This window comes from Nerophis lumbriciformis, linkage group LG07 (assembly GCF_033978685.3).
Source record: "Nerophis lumbriciformis linkage group LG07, RoL_Nlum_v2.1, whole genome shotgun sequence".
Taxonomy (NCBI): Eukaryota; Metazoa; Chordata; class Actinopteri; order Syngnathiformes; family Syngnathidae; genus Nerophis; species Nerophis lumbriciformis.
This window is the reverse complement of record NC_084554.2, coordinates 13,546,562-13,561,611: the sequence shown is the minus strand read 5'-3', so window position 1 is coordinate 13,561,611 and position 15,050 is coordinate 13,546,562. Positions and strand designations below refer to the sequence as shown.

Genomic DNA, 15,050 nt, shown 5'->3' with positions numbered 1-15,050 from the left:
CTCTATATTGAAGCTATTATCATATATATCTGATGTATGACACCAAAAGACTTACGAATTATGCTGTCGTATGTTGGCATGTTGTGAAATGTTTGCGATTCCAAAAGATGCAGATCACCTCAGGCAGCTTGCAGGTAAGATAAATCTTTACTTGAACTTTAACACAAGGCCAAAAACCCACACCTTTGGTACTAGCTCAACATAGGCAAACATAGGTAGCATGAAAACTAACAAGAAAACAAACAAACAAACTGCCGTGTGTAGCAAACAATGGACCAGCAACCAATACAGCAAGACACCAGAATATAAAGAGTGATTAGGGGCAGAAATAGGTGAGGCTGTTGATCAAGCAACAGAAGCCGGTGCGCCTAATGTACGGGATTATTCTGGTTTTGTTTACCGACCTCGAAGCAATTTTATTTAGTACATGGTGTAATGATAAGTGTGACCAGTAGATGGCAGTCAAACATAAGAGATACTGTATGTGAAGACTGCACTATGATGGCAATATGACTCAAGTAAATAAAGCCAACATTGTATATGTTCTTTTGAAAATATTCAACATTACACACAGCGCTCAGGGAGATTAAAAATCTATCAAAATGTTTTAGTACAACTTTGGTAAGCTATGAAGCAGCACCGCTTGATGGATTGTCGGCGCATTAAACATATGAGTATTATTATGGTGTGTGTATGAGGTAAGACATTATCTGGTGTTTTGGTTCGCAATATTATGCAAAAGCAACTTTTCTTACCTTCTGGTACCCGCTGATCTGTATTTGGGATCTGCATGAATCCTGAAAAATTGCGCTAGTCCGCCTTTGTAGTCCGTGCCGACACCGTAGTTGATAAGCTTCTTCTTTTTCTCTATCTTCTTGTTATGGGACATTCATGCTCCACTGTTGCCATTTCTAATATAAAGTAGTGTAAAGTTCTGACTTATATCTGTCAGTAAACTCGCCATGAAAGCGCTAAAACATACCGGTGTAGTGTGTTTACATTATTTACCCAAGGAACTTTAGTTATTAGAGAGTTCCGGTCTAAGGTTTTTTTTCACGAGACACATTTCCGGCATTTTTGTTGTTTACGAATGAGGAGATGCTGCTCAGTTATTGATTGAAGTAAACAAGTCTGAATGTCATTAAAACAGTTAGCTCCATCTTTTGACACTTCTTCCACTCCCGTCCTTGCACGCTACACCGCTACAACAAAGATGACGGGGAGAAGACGCTCTCGAAGGTGAGCCACGTAAATAAGACCACCCACAAAACGGCGCATCCGGTAGCGACTGTCAGAGAGCAGCTTGAAGATGATGTGTAAAACATCATCTATGCAACATTTTGACCAAAGAACCACCATTACATGTTATGTAGACCACAAGGAAGTGTTTTAATATGACTCCTTTAATGCACCCTATAATCTGGTGCGCCTTATATATGAAAAAAAGATCGAAAATAGACCATTCGTCGGCAGTGCGCCTTATAATCCGGTGCACCCTATGGTCCGGAACAATATAATATTAAGTATTATATTATTTCATTATATCAGTATTTATTTAATTCTGTCCCATTTGACCCTTCATACACTTACATAAACATATGAAAAAGTCATGCTGAATAATAATGTTTCTGCAAACGTTATACTGGTGAGATGCCAACCCAGTTTATATGTGATTATTTATTTTACATTATTATAGTTTTTTTTCTTTCATGATGATAGAAAGAGCTGCTTCACCTCAATGAGGAACTTGATGATGAAAGTGTGCTAATTGGGTGAAGAAGCAACATCGAATCCAAATATTGATCTGATGGATATGATAGATGAAAGACAATACTCACAGTGTGTGGTCAGTGAAGGGACGATGATACTGTTCTCCAGCATGAATGCTCTCTCCTTGGTCGGGTGCCCAGCGAAATGCATGCATGGAGACCGGGGCCTCGTCCGCATTCTTCCAACCGCAACTTTGACCAGCTTTAAAATCACACTGCTGTGCCACTGGATGAGGAAAGGGCAAGTATGAAACAGCAAAATAACGTATGTGTGTGTGTGTTGTATTTCTACCCTTCTTTAGACATGAACAAGGAAAAGTACCTTCCATATGAGGACTGGTGAACAAGTTAGGACCGAAATCATTGTTCCCAATACGGAAAACCATTGCATCTGATAGAGAATGTCTCATTTGCACCCCTGGTGGTGAAATCCATCAAATGGATGGTGGTCCCAAAAAGGAGGGATTTTTCAAATTCCATCCATTTTCTACCGCTTATCCCTTTCGGGGTCGCGGGGGGTGCTGGAGCCTATCTCAGCTACAATCGGGCGGAAGGCGGGGTATACCCTGGAAAAGTCGCCACCTCATCGCAGGGCCAACACAGATAGACAGACAACATTCACACTCACATTCACACACTAGGGCCAATTTAGTGTTGCCAATCAAACTATCCCCAGGTGCATGTCTTTGGAGGTGGGAGGAAGCCGGAGTGCCCGGGGGGAACCTGACTATGTGTCGGTTTTGAAAGTGCTCCCCCTCTCGTCAACATATGAAATAACAAGTGTTTGTAAAAATTTGAAGTGCTTCCTCTCTGGCCAATATATGTAATAAGTGTGTGTAAGGAATTGAAATGCGCTCCCTTTGGCCAAAATTAAAGAAAAAAATAAAATAAATATGTGTCTAGAGGGGCAGCACGGTGGTAGAGGGGTTAGTGCGTCTGCCTCACAATACGAAGGACCTGAGTAGTCTTGGGTTCAATCCCAGGCTCGGGATCTTTCTGTGTGGAGTTTGCATGTTCTGCCTGTGACTGCGTGGGTTCCCTCCGGGTACTTCGGCTTCCTCCCAACTCCAAAGACATGCACCTGGGGATAAGTTGATTGGCAACACTAAAAATTGGCCCTAGTGTGTGAATGTGAGTGTGAATGTTGTCTGTCTATCTGTGTTGGCCCTGCGATGAGGTGGCGACTTGTCCAGGGTGTACCCCGCCTTCCGCCTGATTGTAGCTGAGATAGGCTCCAGCGCCCCCAGCGACCCCAAAGGGAATAAGCGGTAGAAAATGGATGGATGGATGGATGTGTCTAGAGACATACTGTAATAACTTGAAGTAAATAATGAAGATCAAACACCAATTATAAACTAAAAATTACTAAAAGCTTTTTTTATATTTGCATAGTATGTACTATGAGTTGGGAAATTGTGTTAGATGTAAATATAAACGGAATACAAGGATTTGCAAATCCTTTTCAACCCATATTCAATTGAATGCACTATAAAGACAAGATATTTGATGTTCAAACTCATAAACTTTATTTTTGTTTTGCAATTAATAATTAACTTAGAATTTAATGGCTGCAACACATGCCAAAGTAGTTGGGAAAGGGCATGTTCACCACTGTGTTACACGGCCTTTCCTTTTAACAACACTCAGTAAACGTTTGGGAACTGAGGAGACACATTTTTTAAGCTTCTTAGGTGGAATTCTTTCCCATTCTTGCTTGATGTACAGCTTAAGTTGTTCAACAGTCCGGGGGTCTCCGTTGTGGTTTTTTAGGCTTCAGAATGCGCCACACATTTTCAATGGGAGACAGGTCTGGACTGCAGGCAGGCCAGTCTAGTACCCGCACTCTTTTACTATGAAGCCACGTCGATGTAACACGTGCCTTGGCATTGTCTTGCTGAAATAAGCAGGGGCGTCCATGGTAACGTTGCATGGATGGCAACATATGTTGCTCCAAAACCTGTATGTACCTTTCAGCATTATTGGCGCCTTCACAGATGTGTAAGTTACCCATGTCTTGGGCACTAATACACCCCCATACCATCACAGATGCTGGCTTTTCAACTTTGCGCCTATAACAATCCGGATGGTTCTTTTCCTCTTTGGTCCGGAGGACACGACGTCCACAGTTTCCAAAAACAATTTAAAATGTGGACTCCTCAGACCACAGAACACTTTTCCACTTTGTATCAATCCATCTTAGATGAGCTCAGGCCCAGCAAAGCCGACAGCGTTTCTGGGTGTTGTTGATAAACGGTTTTCGCCTTGCATAGGAGAGTTTTAACTTGCACTTACAGATGTAGCGACCAACTGTAGTTACTGACAGTGGGTTTCTGAAGTGTTCCTGAGCCCATGTGTTGATATCCTTTACACACTGATGTCGTTTGTTGATGCAGTACAGCCTGAGGGATCAAAGGTCACGGGCTTAGCTGCTTACATGCAGTGATTTCTCCAGATTCTCTGAACCCTTTGATGATATTATGGACCGTAGATGGTGAAATCCCTAAATTCCTTGCAATAGCTGGTTGAGAAAGTTTTTTCTTAAACTGTTCAACAATTTGCTCACGCATTTGTTGACAAAGTGGTGACCCTCGCCCCATCCTTGTTTGTGAATGACTGAGCATTTCATGGAATCTACTTTTATACCCAATCATGGCACCCACCTGTTCCCAATTTGCCTGTTCACCTGTGGGATGTTCCAAATAAGTGTTTGATGAGCATTCCTCAACTTTATCAGTATTTATTGCCACCTTTCCCAACTTCTTTGTCACGTGTTGCTGGCGTCAAATTCTAAAGTTAATGATAATTTGCAAAAAAAAAAGAATGTTTATGAGTTTGAACATCAAATATGTTGTCTTTGTAGCATATTCAACTGAATATGGGTTGAAAATGATTTGCAGATCATTGTATTCCGTTTATATTTGCATCTAACACAATTTCCCAACTCATTTGGAAACGGGGTTTGTATGTATTATTAATGTTGTAAATACAAATCTTTATATATCTAGAAAGAGTGGTCCTAAAGAGGTAGGCAATTTTCGGAGGTCTCAAGAAAGTAACGAATACAAGAATGTGTGTGTGTTAAAAAGTGTGTCCATGCTGCTTATATTCACCACAGTCGCTTTCGTCAGAGCCGTCCGAGCAGTCCTGTCTGAAGTCGCACACTTTAAAGTGAGGGACACACTCGTCAGGGGACCCACAAGCAAACTCCCCGTGCGGGCAGCTGTGAGGCTGGAGCGTGGGGCCTGGCGTGGTCCCCGCAGGCTCCGTGACGTTGGCCGGCGGGAGCTCTCCTTCAAATCAGCGCCAGACAACAAAAATCAACAATGTCCAAAAGTAGCAGCACTACTTGACTCATCACCCACCTTCATAGGGGACACAACCCAGGAAGGAGAGGTCATCGATGGCGATGTCCCCTCTGAAATCATCGCCGACTGTTCCTTCGATGAGAATCTAGATAAAGTAATGCAACGGATGAAAAGGCAACTTGTAGCAATGTGCCATTGATTTCACCAAAACCTTCCTGTTGTCAATGCAGGAGAAGTCTTTACGGGCCTTTCAGTTAAATGCTTCCACTCGCTTGTGACTAATTACATCCATCAGAGAGCGATCGATGCGAAGCTTATTAAAGGGGAACATTATCACCAGACCTATGTAAGCGTCAATAAATACCTTGATGTTGCAGAAAAAAGACCATATATATTTTTAACCGATTTCCGAACTCTAAATGGGTGAATTTTGGCAAATTAAACGCCTTTCTAATATTCGCTCTTGGAGCGATGACGTCACAACGTGGCGTCACATCGGGAAGCAATCCGCCATTTTCTCAAACACCGAGTCAAATCAGCTCTGTTATTTTCCGTTTTTTCGACTGTTTTCCGTACCTTGGAGACATCATGCCTCGTCGGTGTGTTGTCGGAGGGTGTAACAACACGAACAGGGACGGATTCAAGTTGCACCAGTGGCCCAAAGATGCGAAAGTGGCAAGAAATTGGACGTTTGTTCCGCACACTTTACCGACGAAAGCTATGCTACGACAGAGATGGCAAGAATGTGTGGATATCCTGCGACACTCAAAGCAGATGCATTTCCAACGATAAAGTCAAAGAAATCTGCCGCCAGACCCCCATTGAATCTGCCGGAGTGTGTGAGCAATTCAGGGACAAAGGACCTCGGTAGCACGGCAGGCAATGGCGGCAGTTTGTTCCCGCAGACGAGCGAGCTAAACCCCCTATCGACCCTAGCTTCCCTGGCCTGCTGACATCAACTCCAAAACTGGACAGATCAGCTTTCAGGAAAAGAGAGCGGATGAGGGTATGTCTACAGAATATATTAATTGATGAAAATTGGGCTGTCTGCACTCTCAAAGTGCATGTTGTTGCCAAATGTATTTCATATGCTGTAAACCTAGTTCATAGTTGTTAGTTTCCTTTAATGCCAAACAAACACATAGCAATCGTTGGTTAGAAGGCGATCGCCGAATTCGTCCTCGCTTTCTCCCGTGTCGCTGGCTGTCGTGTCGTTTTCGTCGGTTTCGCTTGCATACGGTTCAAACCGATATGGCTCAATAGCTTCAGTTTCTTCTTCAATTTCGTTTTCGCTACCTGCCTCCACACTACAACCATCTGTTTCAATACATCCGTAATCTGTTGAATCGCTTAAGCCGCTGAAACCCGAGTCTGAATCCGAGCTAATGTCGCTATAGCTTGCTGTTCTTTCCGCCATGTTTGTTTGTGTTGGCTTCACTATGTGACGTCACAGGAAAATGGACGGGTGTTTATAACGATGGTTAAAATCAGGCACTTTGAAGCTTTTTTTAGGGATATTGCGTGATGGGTAAAATTTTGAAAAAAACTTCGAAAAATATAATAAGCCACTGGGAACTGATTTTTAATGGTTTTAACCCTTCTGAAATTGTGATAATGTTCCCCTTTAAATACACATCCGTCATGGAACACTGGAGCTGCATTCTGGACCCTTTTTCTCCCGTGATTATACTTGGACACACTTTCTTAAATCACCTACAAAAAGGATTTTTTGTGCATGTGAATGCTGAAAAGCCAAATTGAAATGCTAACAGTTAGCACGCGAGCCAAATAGCGTAAGGCAGGGCTGTCCAAGCTTTTTCCAGTTAGGGCCACATACAGAAAAATGAAAGGATGCGGGAGCCAATTTGGTACATTTAGCACATTAAAGACACTAAAACCAATACAATGTACCGGTAGGTCAATCAATGTACCGTATTTTTCGGACTATAAGGCGCACTTAAAATCCTTTCATTTTCTCAAAACTCGACAGTGCGCCTTATAACCCGGTGCGCCTAATGTACGGAATCATTTTGGTTGTGCTTACTGACCTCGAAGCTATTTTATTTGGTACATGGTGAAATGATAATTGTGACAAGTAGATGGCAGTCACACATAAGAGATGTGTAGACTGCAATATGACTAGACTAAATAACACAAAAATTGTATATGTTCCATTGAAAATATAGACCATTACACAAGGCGCTCAAAAATCTATCAAAATTACTTAATTAATTACTGTGAAACAGAAATTGGTGGAAACAATCTTTTTACCTGCTATTCACTATGGAGTTGTGTTGTACATGAATGCTACTGCTGGTTGTCTCCACAAGCTGGATAGTGTGTACCACGGGTCACTGAGATTCATCACCAACTACGCTCCCCTTACTCACCATTGTGTGTTACACTCAATGGTTAACTGGACATCTTTATGTGCTCGACGCCTCAATCATTGGTATGTTTTCATCTACAAAACCATTCTGGGTATCACTCCATCTTATCTGTCTTGTCTTTTAACAAAGAAACAAGGAAGTCACAATCTTCGTTCAATGAATGTTCTGCAATTTGTCGTCCCCAAAGTAAGAACTGAACTGGGCAAGAAAGCATTTAGGTTTTCAGCACCGAAGGCTTGGAATAACCTACAATTGAATATTAAACTTCAAACCCTAGTTACGTTGAATGAGTTTAAAGCTTCTGTGAAAGGACTGCAGTCTACCTTGTCTGTATGCACATGTGTTATGTGAGCAAGTTTTAATGTTGTAAATTTGATGTTTTATGTATTTGTTTACTGTTTTAAATGTAACCTTGCTGCTGCCCTCTTGGCCAGGTCTCCCTTGGAAAAGAGATCTTTGATCTCAATGGGATTTTACCTGGTTAAATAAAGGCTAATAATAATAATAATAAAATGTTTTAGTACCACTTTGGAGCCACACCGCTTGATGGATTCTACTGTGCTTCAACATATGAGTATTATTATGGTGTGTGTATAAAGTAAGACATATTACCTGGCGTTTTGTTTCACAATAATATGCAAACGAGACTTTTCTTATTTTCTGGTACCTGCTGATCTGTATTTGGGATCTGCATAAGTCCTGAAAATTTGCGCACGGACGCCTTTGTAGTCCGTGTAGTTGATAAGCTTCTTTTTTTTCCTTTATCTTCTTGTTAAGTGACATTCATCCTCCGCTGTTGCCACATCTAATATAAAGTAGTATAAAGTTATTACTTATATCTGTCAGTAAACTTGCCATGAAAGCGTTCAAACATACCGGTGTAGTGAGTTTACATTATTCACCCAAGGAACTTTAGTTATTAGAGAGTTCTGGTCGGACGTTTTTTCACGGGACACATTTCCGGCGTTGTTATTGCACTAGTGAGCCACAGATGAGGAGATGCTGCTCCGTTATTGATCTAAGTAAAGTCTGAATGTCATTAAAACAGTTAGCTCCATCTTTTGACACTTCTTCCACTCCCGTCCTTGCACGCTACACCGCTACAACAAAGATGACGGGGAAAAGACGCTGCCGAAGGTGAGCCACGTAAATAAGACCGCCCACAAAACGGCGCATTTTAAAGCGACTGTCAGAAAGCGGCTTGAAGAAGATCTGTAAAACGTCATCTATGCAACATTTTGACCAAAGAACCACTATTACAAGGAAGGATTTTACATTTAGAAGAAAAAAAAAAAAAAAAGACCCCATTAATGCGCCCTATAATCCTTTTGTATGGAAAAAAAAAACCTGACTAGACACGCTCATCGGCAGTGCGCCTTATAATCCGGTGCACCCTATGGTCTGGAAAATACGGTATGCTAAACTATGTGTTATAAGCTAAGCTTGCTTTTCACGAAATGTCTTCAGGTCTAAATGGAATTTCAAAGTTGACCAATCTCTAGATTTATGGCCACAATCTTTTACTATAGAGGTGAAACAAACAAACATTTGCATAAAGCAAACATTTTCCCCAGTCCCATGTTGATAGTAATAAATTGAAATTGAGGTCGGAAGGCATTCAGCTAACAGCAAGCAAAATTTCTTAGCACCTAAGAGTCATACAACTTGGTCCTTGACACATGCTAACTTGTTTGTAAAATTTAAAAAAGGCATACACCTGAGAGTACTACAACTTGGTACTTGACACATCCTTAGGCTGACCATATTCTGAAATCCCAAAAAGAGGACACATATATGCGTGCCAAGGCCGGGACTAGGTGAAAATTTGCCAATGATACTCAAACTTGCTTTATAAATAATATATTTATTTAAATAAAGCATTTTTTCTCCTCTATTGACAGCAGTGTTGGCGCTAGGAATTTTCAAAATGGGGTCCCACAGTAAATTTTTGGGGTGCCACTTTTTTGTAAGCATTTTGAAAAAAAAAGATAAACATATGCATTATCCTGTTATATCTCACATTCTATATTGTGTTTTGGAAAAAGGTTGTCATAAACATTACTTAATTCATTAAAAAAATAAAAAATGTATACATATGTAAATGTATTCAGTTATAAACATTCATTCACTTTCTTCTTTCCTTAAATGATCTAAACTTTACCACTGCTGGTAGTTTTTTCTATGTTTTTATTGAATAAGTTGTAGGTGTATTTATTTCAGTATAAAAGTGTAAAAAGTATTTTGCTTGGGTCATGAAATGATGATAATGGTGTGCCAGGGCATACATACTTTTTATATTTTACGCTTAAATCTCTGGAGTCTACATCAACTTCACATCCATCCCTCATTTCAAAATGTTTTAGTTTTTTTTATTTTGTTTTTTTGTATTTTTTTTCCGCCCTTTTTTGTCAAACAAAACTATGTTTTTAATGGCAAACACACAAAATATGCAAAATTTGCCACCAAAAATATTTTTCAAAGTGGAATATTTGATGTGAAGTAATCGGAACCTTGGATAGGTCAATAATTCATAATAACATTGATTTTGATTCAATATTATGTTTTGAGCAATGACAGTTTGAAAGAAAAAAAAAACAGCTTTGTTTTAATTAGTCAACATTGCAAACTTTTTCTAAATAAAATTTCACCTTTAAGCTTTTTTATTTCACTTTTGTTATGTTTTTGTTTATTTTAATAGTATTTTTAGAATGTGCCGTGGGCCTTTAAAACATTAGCTGTGGGCCGCAAATGGCCTCCGGGGCACACTTTTGACACCCCTGCTATAGATAATAAAAAATTAAATCTGATAAATCTATGGATAAAAAGCAGAGCCTGGCGACGCATGCGCATTTATCATAACTCTCTCTCTCTCTCTGTCTCTGCCCCTCCCTCACGAATGCTGCTGGCACACCTTCACAATTTGTTTTGTTTTAACCCCTTCTTAACCCTGAACGTACATTGAAAATACACGCAACCCTAACTCAAAAATGCCGGACATTTGAGGCATTTAACAAACTCCGCCCTGACAGCCCCGCAAAAGAGGACATGTCCGGGGAAAAGAGGACGTACGGTCAGTCTACACCAGGGGTGCTCATTACGTCGATCGCGAGCTACCGGTCGATCTCGGAGGGTGTGTCAGTCGATCACCAGCCAGGCATTAAAAAAAAAGTCCTAAAAATGAGCGATCAATCTTCACTATGACGTCACTTTCGTCTTGATTGACATTCACGGCACCCGAGGGTCTTCTGAGATGACGCTGGCTGCTGCCAGCTCATTATAATTACCGACTGGAAGGCGAGAAACACTTTATTTCAACAGACTCTGGCGCCGTACCTGTCGTCAAAACTCCAAAGACCGACTGCACAGTTGCGCTAACAAAATAAGAGTCTCAGAAAGCTGGCGTGCACAAGCTAGCAAGCTACGGAGTTTGCCGACAATGTATTTCTTGTAAAGTGTATACAAAGGAGTATGGAAGCTGGACAAATAAGATGCCAAAAACCAACCACTTTCATGTGGTATTGGACAGAAAGGAGGACTTTTTTTCTCCTCCATTCGAAAATGCGGACGTTATCAGCACCACTGTCTGATTCCAATCAATGCAAGTCATCAGAATCAGGTAATACACCAACTTATATTCTTGTCTTCATGAAAGAAAGGAATCTATATGTGTTAAACATGCTTGTATTATCTTTAAACACCATTAACTTATTAACAATATTAACTATATGTGTTAAACATGCTTGTATTATCTTTAAACACCTTTAACTTGTTAACAATATTAACTATATGTGTTAAACATGCTTGTATTATCTTTAAACACCTTTAATTTATTAACAATATTAACTATGTGTTAAACATGCTTGTATTATCATTAAACACCTTTAACTTGTTAACAATATTAACTATATGTGTTAAACATGCTTGCATTATCTTTAAACACCTTTAAGTTGTTAACAATATTAACTATATGTATTAAACATACTTGTATTGTCATTAAACACCTTTAATTTTTTAACAATATTAACTATATGTGTTAAACATGCTTGCATTATCATTAAACACCTTTAACTTGTTAACAAAAACATATATTTCATAAATAAGTAAATATAAATTATATATATGAATGAGGTAGATCCCCACGACTTGATCAATTGAAAAGTAGCACGCCTGCAGAAAAAGTGTGAGCACCCCTGGTCTACACATCCTAACATGAGCATGTTTGCTTTTAGCTGTTTTTTGCTGATACGCGCCTTAGAGTCGCATATTCAACTCATCCACACTATCTGGACGGCACGCTGCGCTTTAAAATTTCAGCTTGGTTTCAGTTTTTCAGCATTCGCACACAATTTCTCCTGAAATTACATATTCTAGCATGCTTCAACGAGTTACCTGAAAAGGTCTAGCGCTGGTGAGGTAGAGAGTCTTCCTGTGCCAATAATTCCCTTGGTCTCCGTACCCCACCCACAGCAATGAGCCGCGGCCCGTCGAGGCGGTCCTGAGGTAGACAGCCAGACAGAAGACGTGCGATCCAAACATGTGGTAATGGAAGCGGAACACGCAAGGGTGGCGGGAGTCAAACAGGTTGTCACCGCGCTGGTGGGTGGGTTGGAAGGCCGGACTCAGCAGCACCGCCGTGTCCTTGAACTCCTGTGGGACGGACGACTCGATGTAGAGGTAGTGGCCATAGCTGGTGCCCACCGTGTGGTCCTTCCAGGGCCCTGTTTTGAACGACGGGGTGGGGCCCTGAATACGGGTCCAGTCAAAGACGTCGGCGCCACGTTGCTCCTGTTTCCAGCTGCAAAGCCCCGTCTCAAAGTTACACTGCAGCTCGGGAGCTTGGAGAAAGGACATATCACTTAGTGAGACAGGGTATGAAGTATTACATTCACAGACTGAAAAAATATCATTAATTACTAGGGCCGTTAACGCGATAATTACGAGTGAACTACTCCTGAGAATGAAGAGCATAGAAGAAAAGGTCATTTCAAACATCAGTATTTGTCATGTCTGTGTAATCATGTTTTGTTTTGTTTAGTTATGGACTCTTTAGTTTCTGGCTTTTCACTCCCTTGTCTTGTTTCCATGGTTACCCATTAGTTTCACCTGTTTCACGTTTGGACTCATTGTGCACTCTTGTTTGTCACCATAGCAACCCATTAGTTTTCACCTGTCACGTCACGCACCTGTTTCACGTTTTGAGTCACGCACCTGTTTTCGTTAATCATGTCTGTAGTATTTAAGTTCATTGTTTTCAGTTTGTCTTTCTGGCGACATCCCGCATTTATGCTCTTCATACCCCTGTCACACTCTGTTAACCTCTGCGCACTTCATGCCATGTCCAAGTAAGTTTTCTTTATTCATGCCATAGTTTGCAAGTTTTGTTTCTTTGTTCATAGTTTCTGCCGTTGTGCAAGTTTTGTATTTATAGTCAAGTTTTGTACTTCCGCCCTTGTGCGCGCCTTTTGTTTACTTCCTTTTTTTGTAGTTATAGTGTTTAAATAAATCATGTACTCCCCTTCACGCCACATCTGGTCCAAATCTTTTGCACCTCGGGAGAACAAACCACGCCACAGTCCCAGTCGTGACAGTATTCAAGGACAACTTTAAAACAAATGTGTATATCAGTGGTGGGGGTTAAACTATGGAATTCTCTTTACAATGAGATAAAAGATTGTAGAAATATATTCCAATTGGAAAAAAATATATAAAGACAGAACAATAAGATCATAAGTAAGTGTTTACATTTTGCTTTATATTTATTATTTTACTTATTTTTTGTCTGGTTTTGTATTTGTTTTGTATCATCCCGTGAGGTATATATTACTTTTTGTTCGGTTTGTACTTCATAAAGTTTTTGCACTTGGTTTTTTTGTGTCTTTTTTGTTTGTTTTCATTATATTTGGATGTATTTGTTTTGTTTGTATGCTTGTGAATCTGGGCTATCCATTAACTACTTATGTTGAAGGGGGCAGGAAATATAAGATTTTCTTCATCCTGTTCCTTCTCAAGCATAGGTGTGTAAATATGTGTTTTGTTGTTAGAGTTTAATTGTCTATTGATAGAAAATGAATGAATGAAAAAACTATAATTTGCTTTCACGGTAGAATTTTTTTGACGTACATCATGTGTTGCCGACGTCGGGAAAACGTACCGGCAGTCCAACCACAATCAGGAAGTTGAATTGTATTAAAAATGACCATAGGATTGCCCTGAAAGTGAGGATTGAAATGTGCACCTAAACTCATGTTCAAGTCAAATTTACAATGTCTACAAATCCTAATTTGCTCTAAATATAGAAAATGTATTTTTAAAAATACACAAAAATTACAAAACATTGGAAAATTGACATAACACTATAAATAATTATTGCATTATTTTAATACAATAGGTTGGTTAATGATCTAAAGTAAGACAGATTGAAAGAGTCCCACTCTGGCCATGGTGTCTGTGTTTGTGTCCATTTTGTGTTGAGCGGTTTCAAAGAAGCATACAGTAATATATGCTTTATATATACATAAAAGGAACACTTATCAACGATAAAAACTTCAACCTATCTGTGACTAATCGCGTTTGATTATAAGTTAACTACGGACAAAATTAGATGAATCGTGATTAAATATTTTAATCGTTTGACAGCCATATTATTACAATAAAGTCACTTTGTCTAAACCATACTGAGAGTTACTTGATTTAGCTACAATTCCACAACATAATAATACTATTATTAGCATATATGTATATATACAGTCGTGATCAAAAGTTTACATACACTTGTAAGAACACATCTCTGCAATGCTGACCCGTCTCCGCTCGGGATGGTTTCCTGCTGGCCCCACTATGGACTGGACTCTTACTATTATGTTGGATCCCCTATGGACTGGACTCTCACAATATTATGTCAGACCCACTCGACATCCATTGCATTCGGTCTCCCCTAGAGGGGGGGGGGTTACCCACATATGCGGTCCTCTCCAAGGTTTCTCATAGTCATTCACATCGACGTCCCACTGGGGTGAGTTTTTCCTTGCCCTTATGTGGGCTTTGTACCGAGGATGTCGTTGTGGCTTGTGCAGCCCTTTGAGACACTTGTGATTTAGGGCTATATAAATAAACATTGATTGATTGATTGATAATGTCATGGCTGTCTTGAGTTTCCAATACTTTCTACAACTTTTATTTTTTTTGTGATCGAGTGATTGGAGCACATACTTGTTGGTCACAAAAAACATTCATGAAGTTTGGCTCTTTTCAAGATGTATTATTGGTCTACTGAAAATGCGAGCAAATCTGCTGGGTCAAAAGTATACATACAGCAATGTTAATATTTGGTTACATGTCCTTTGGCAAGTTTCACTGCAATAAGGCACTTTTGGTAGCCATCCACAAGCTTCTGGTTGAATTTTTGACCACTCCTCTTGACAAAATTGGTGCAGTTTAGCTACATTTGTTGGTTTTCTGACATGGACTTGTTTCTTCAGCATTGTCCACACGTTTAAGTCAGGACTTTGGGAAGGCCATTCTAAAACCTTAATTCTAGCCTGATTTAGCCATTCCTTTACCACTTTTGACGTGTGTTTGGGTTGGGC

At 40.0% G+C, this 15,050-nt stretch overlaps 1 protein-coding gene across 2 annotated transcripts in view; it reads right to left on the bottom strand.

The window, feature by feature from the left end:
* Window positions 1-15,050, bottom strand: part of malrd1 (MAM and LDL receptor class A domain containing 1) — a 131,149-nt gene that overhangs the window by 94,512 nt on the left and 21,587 nt on the right. For both annotated transcript variants that reach the window (XM_061965787.1, XM_061965790.1), the window contains 4 exons: window positions 11,854-12,299; window positions 5,132-5,219; window positions 4,880-5,059; window positions 1,839-1,995 (listed from right to left, as the gene is read on the bottom strand). In XM_061965787.1, the coding sequence (XP_061821771.1) occupies window positions 1,839-1,995; window positions 4,880-5,059; window positions 5,132-5,219; window positions 11,854-12,299 (871 nt within the window). The remainder of the gene's footprint in view (window positions 1-1,838; window positions 1,996-4,879; window positions 5,060-5,131; window positions 5,220-11,853; window positions 12,300-15,050) is intronic.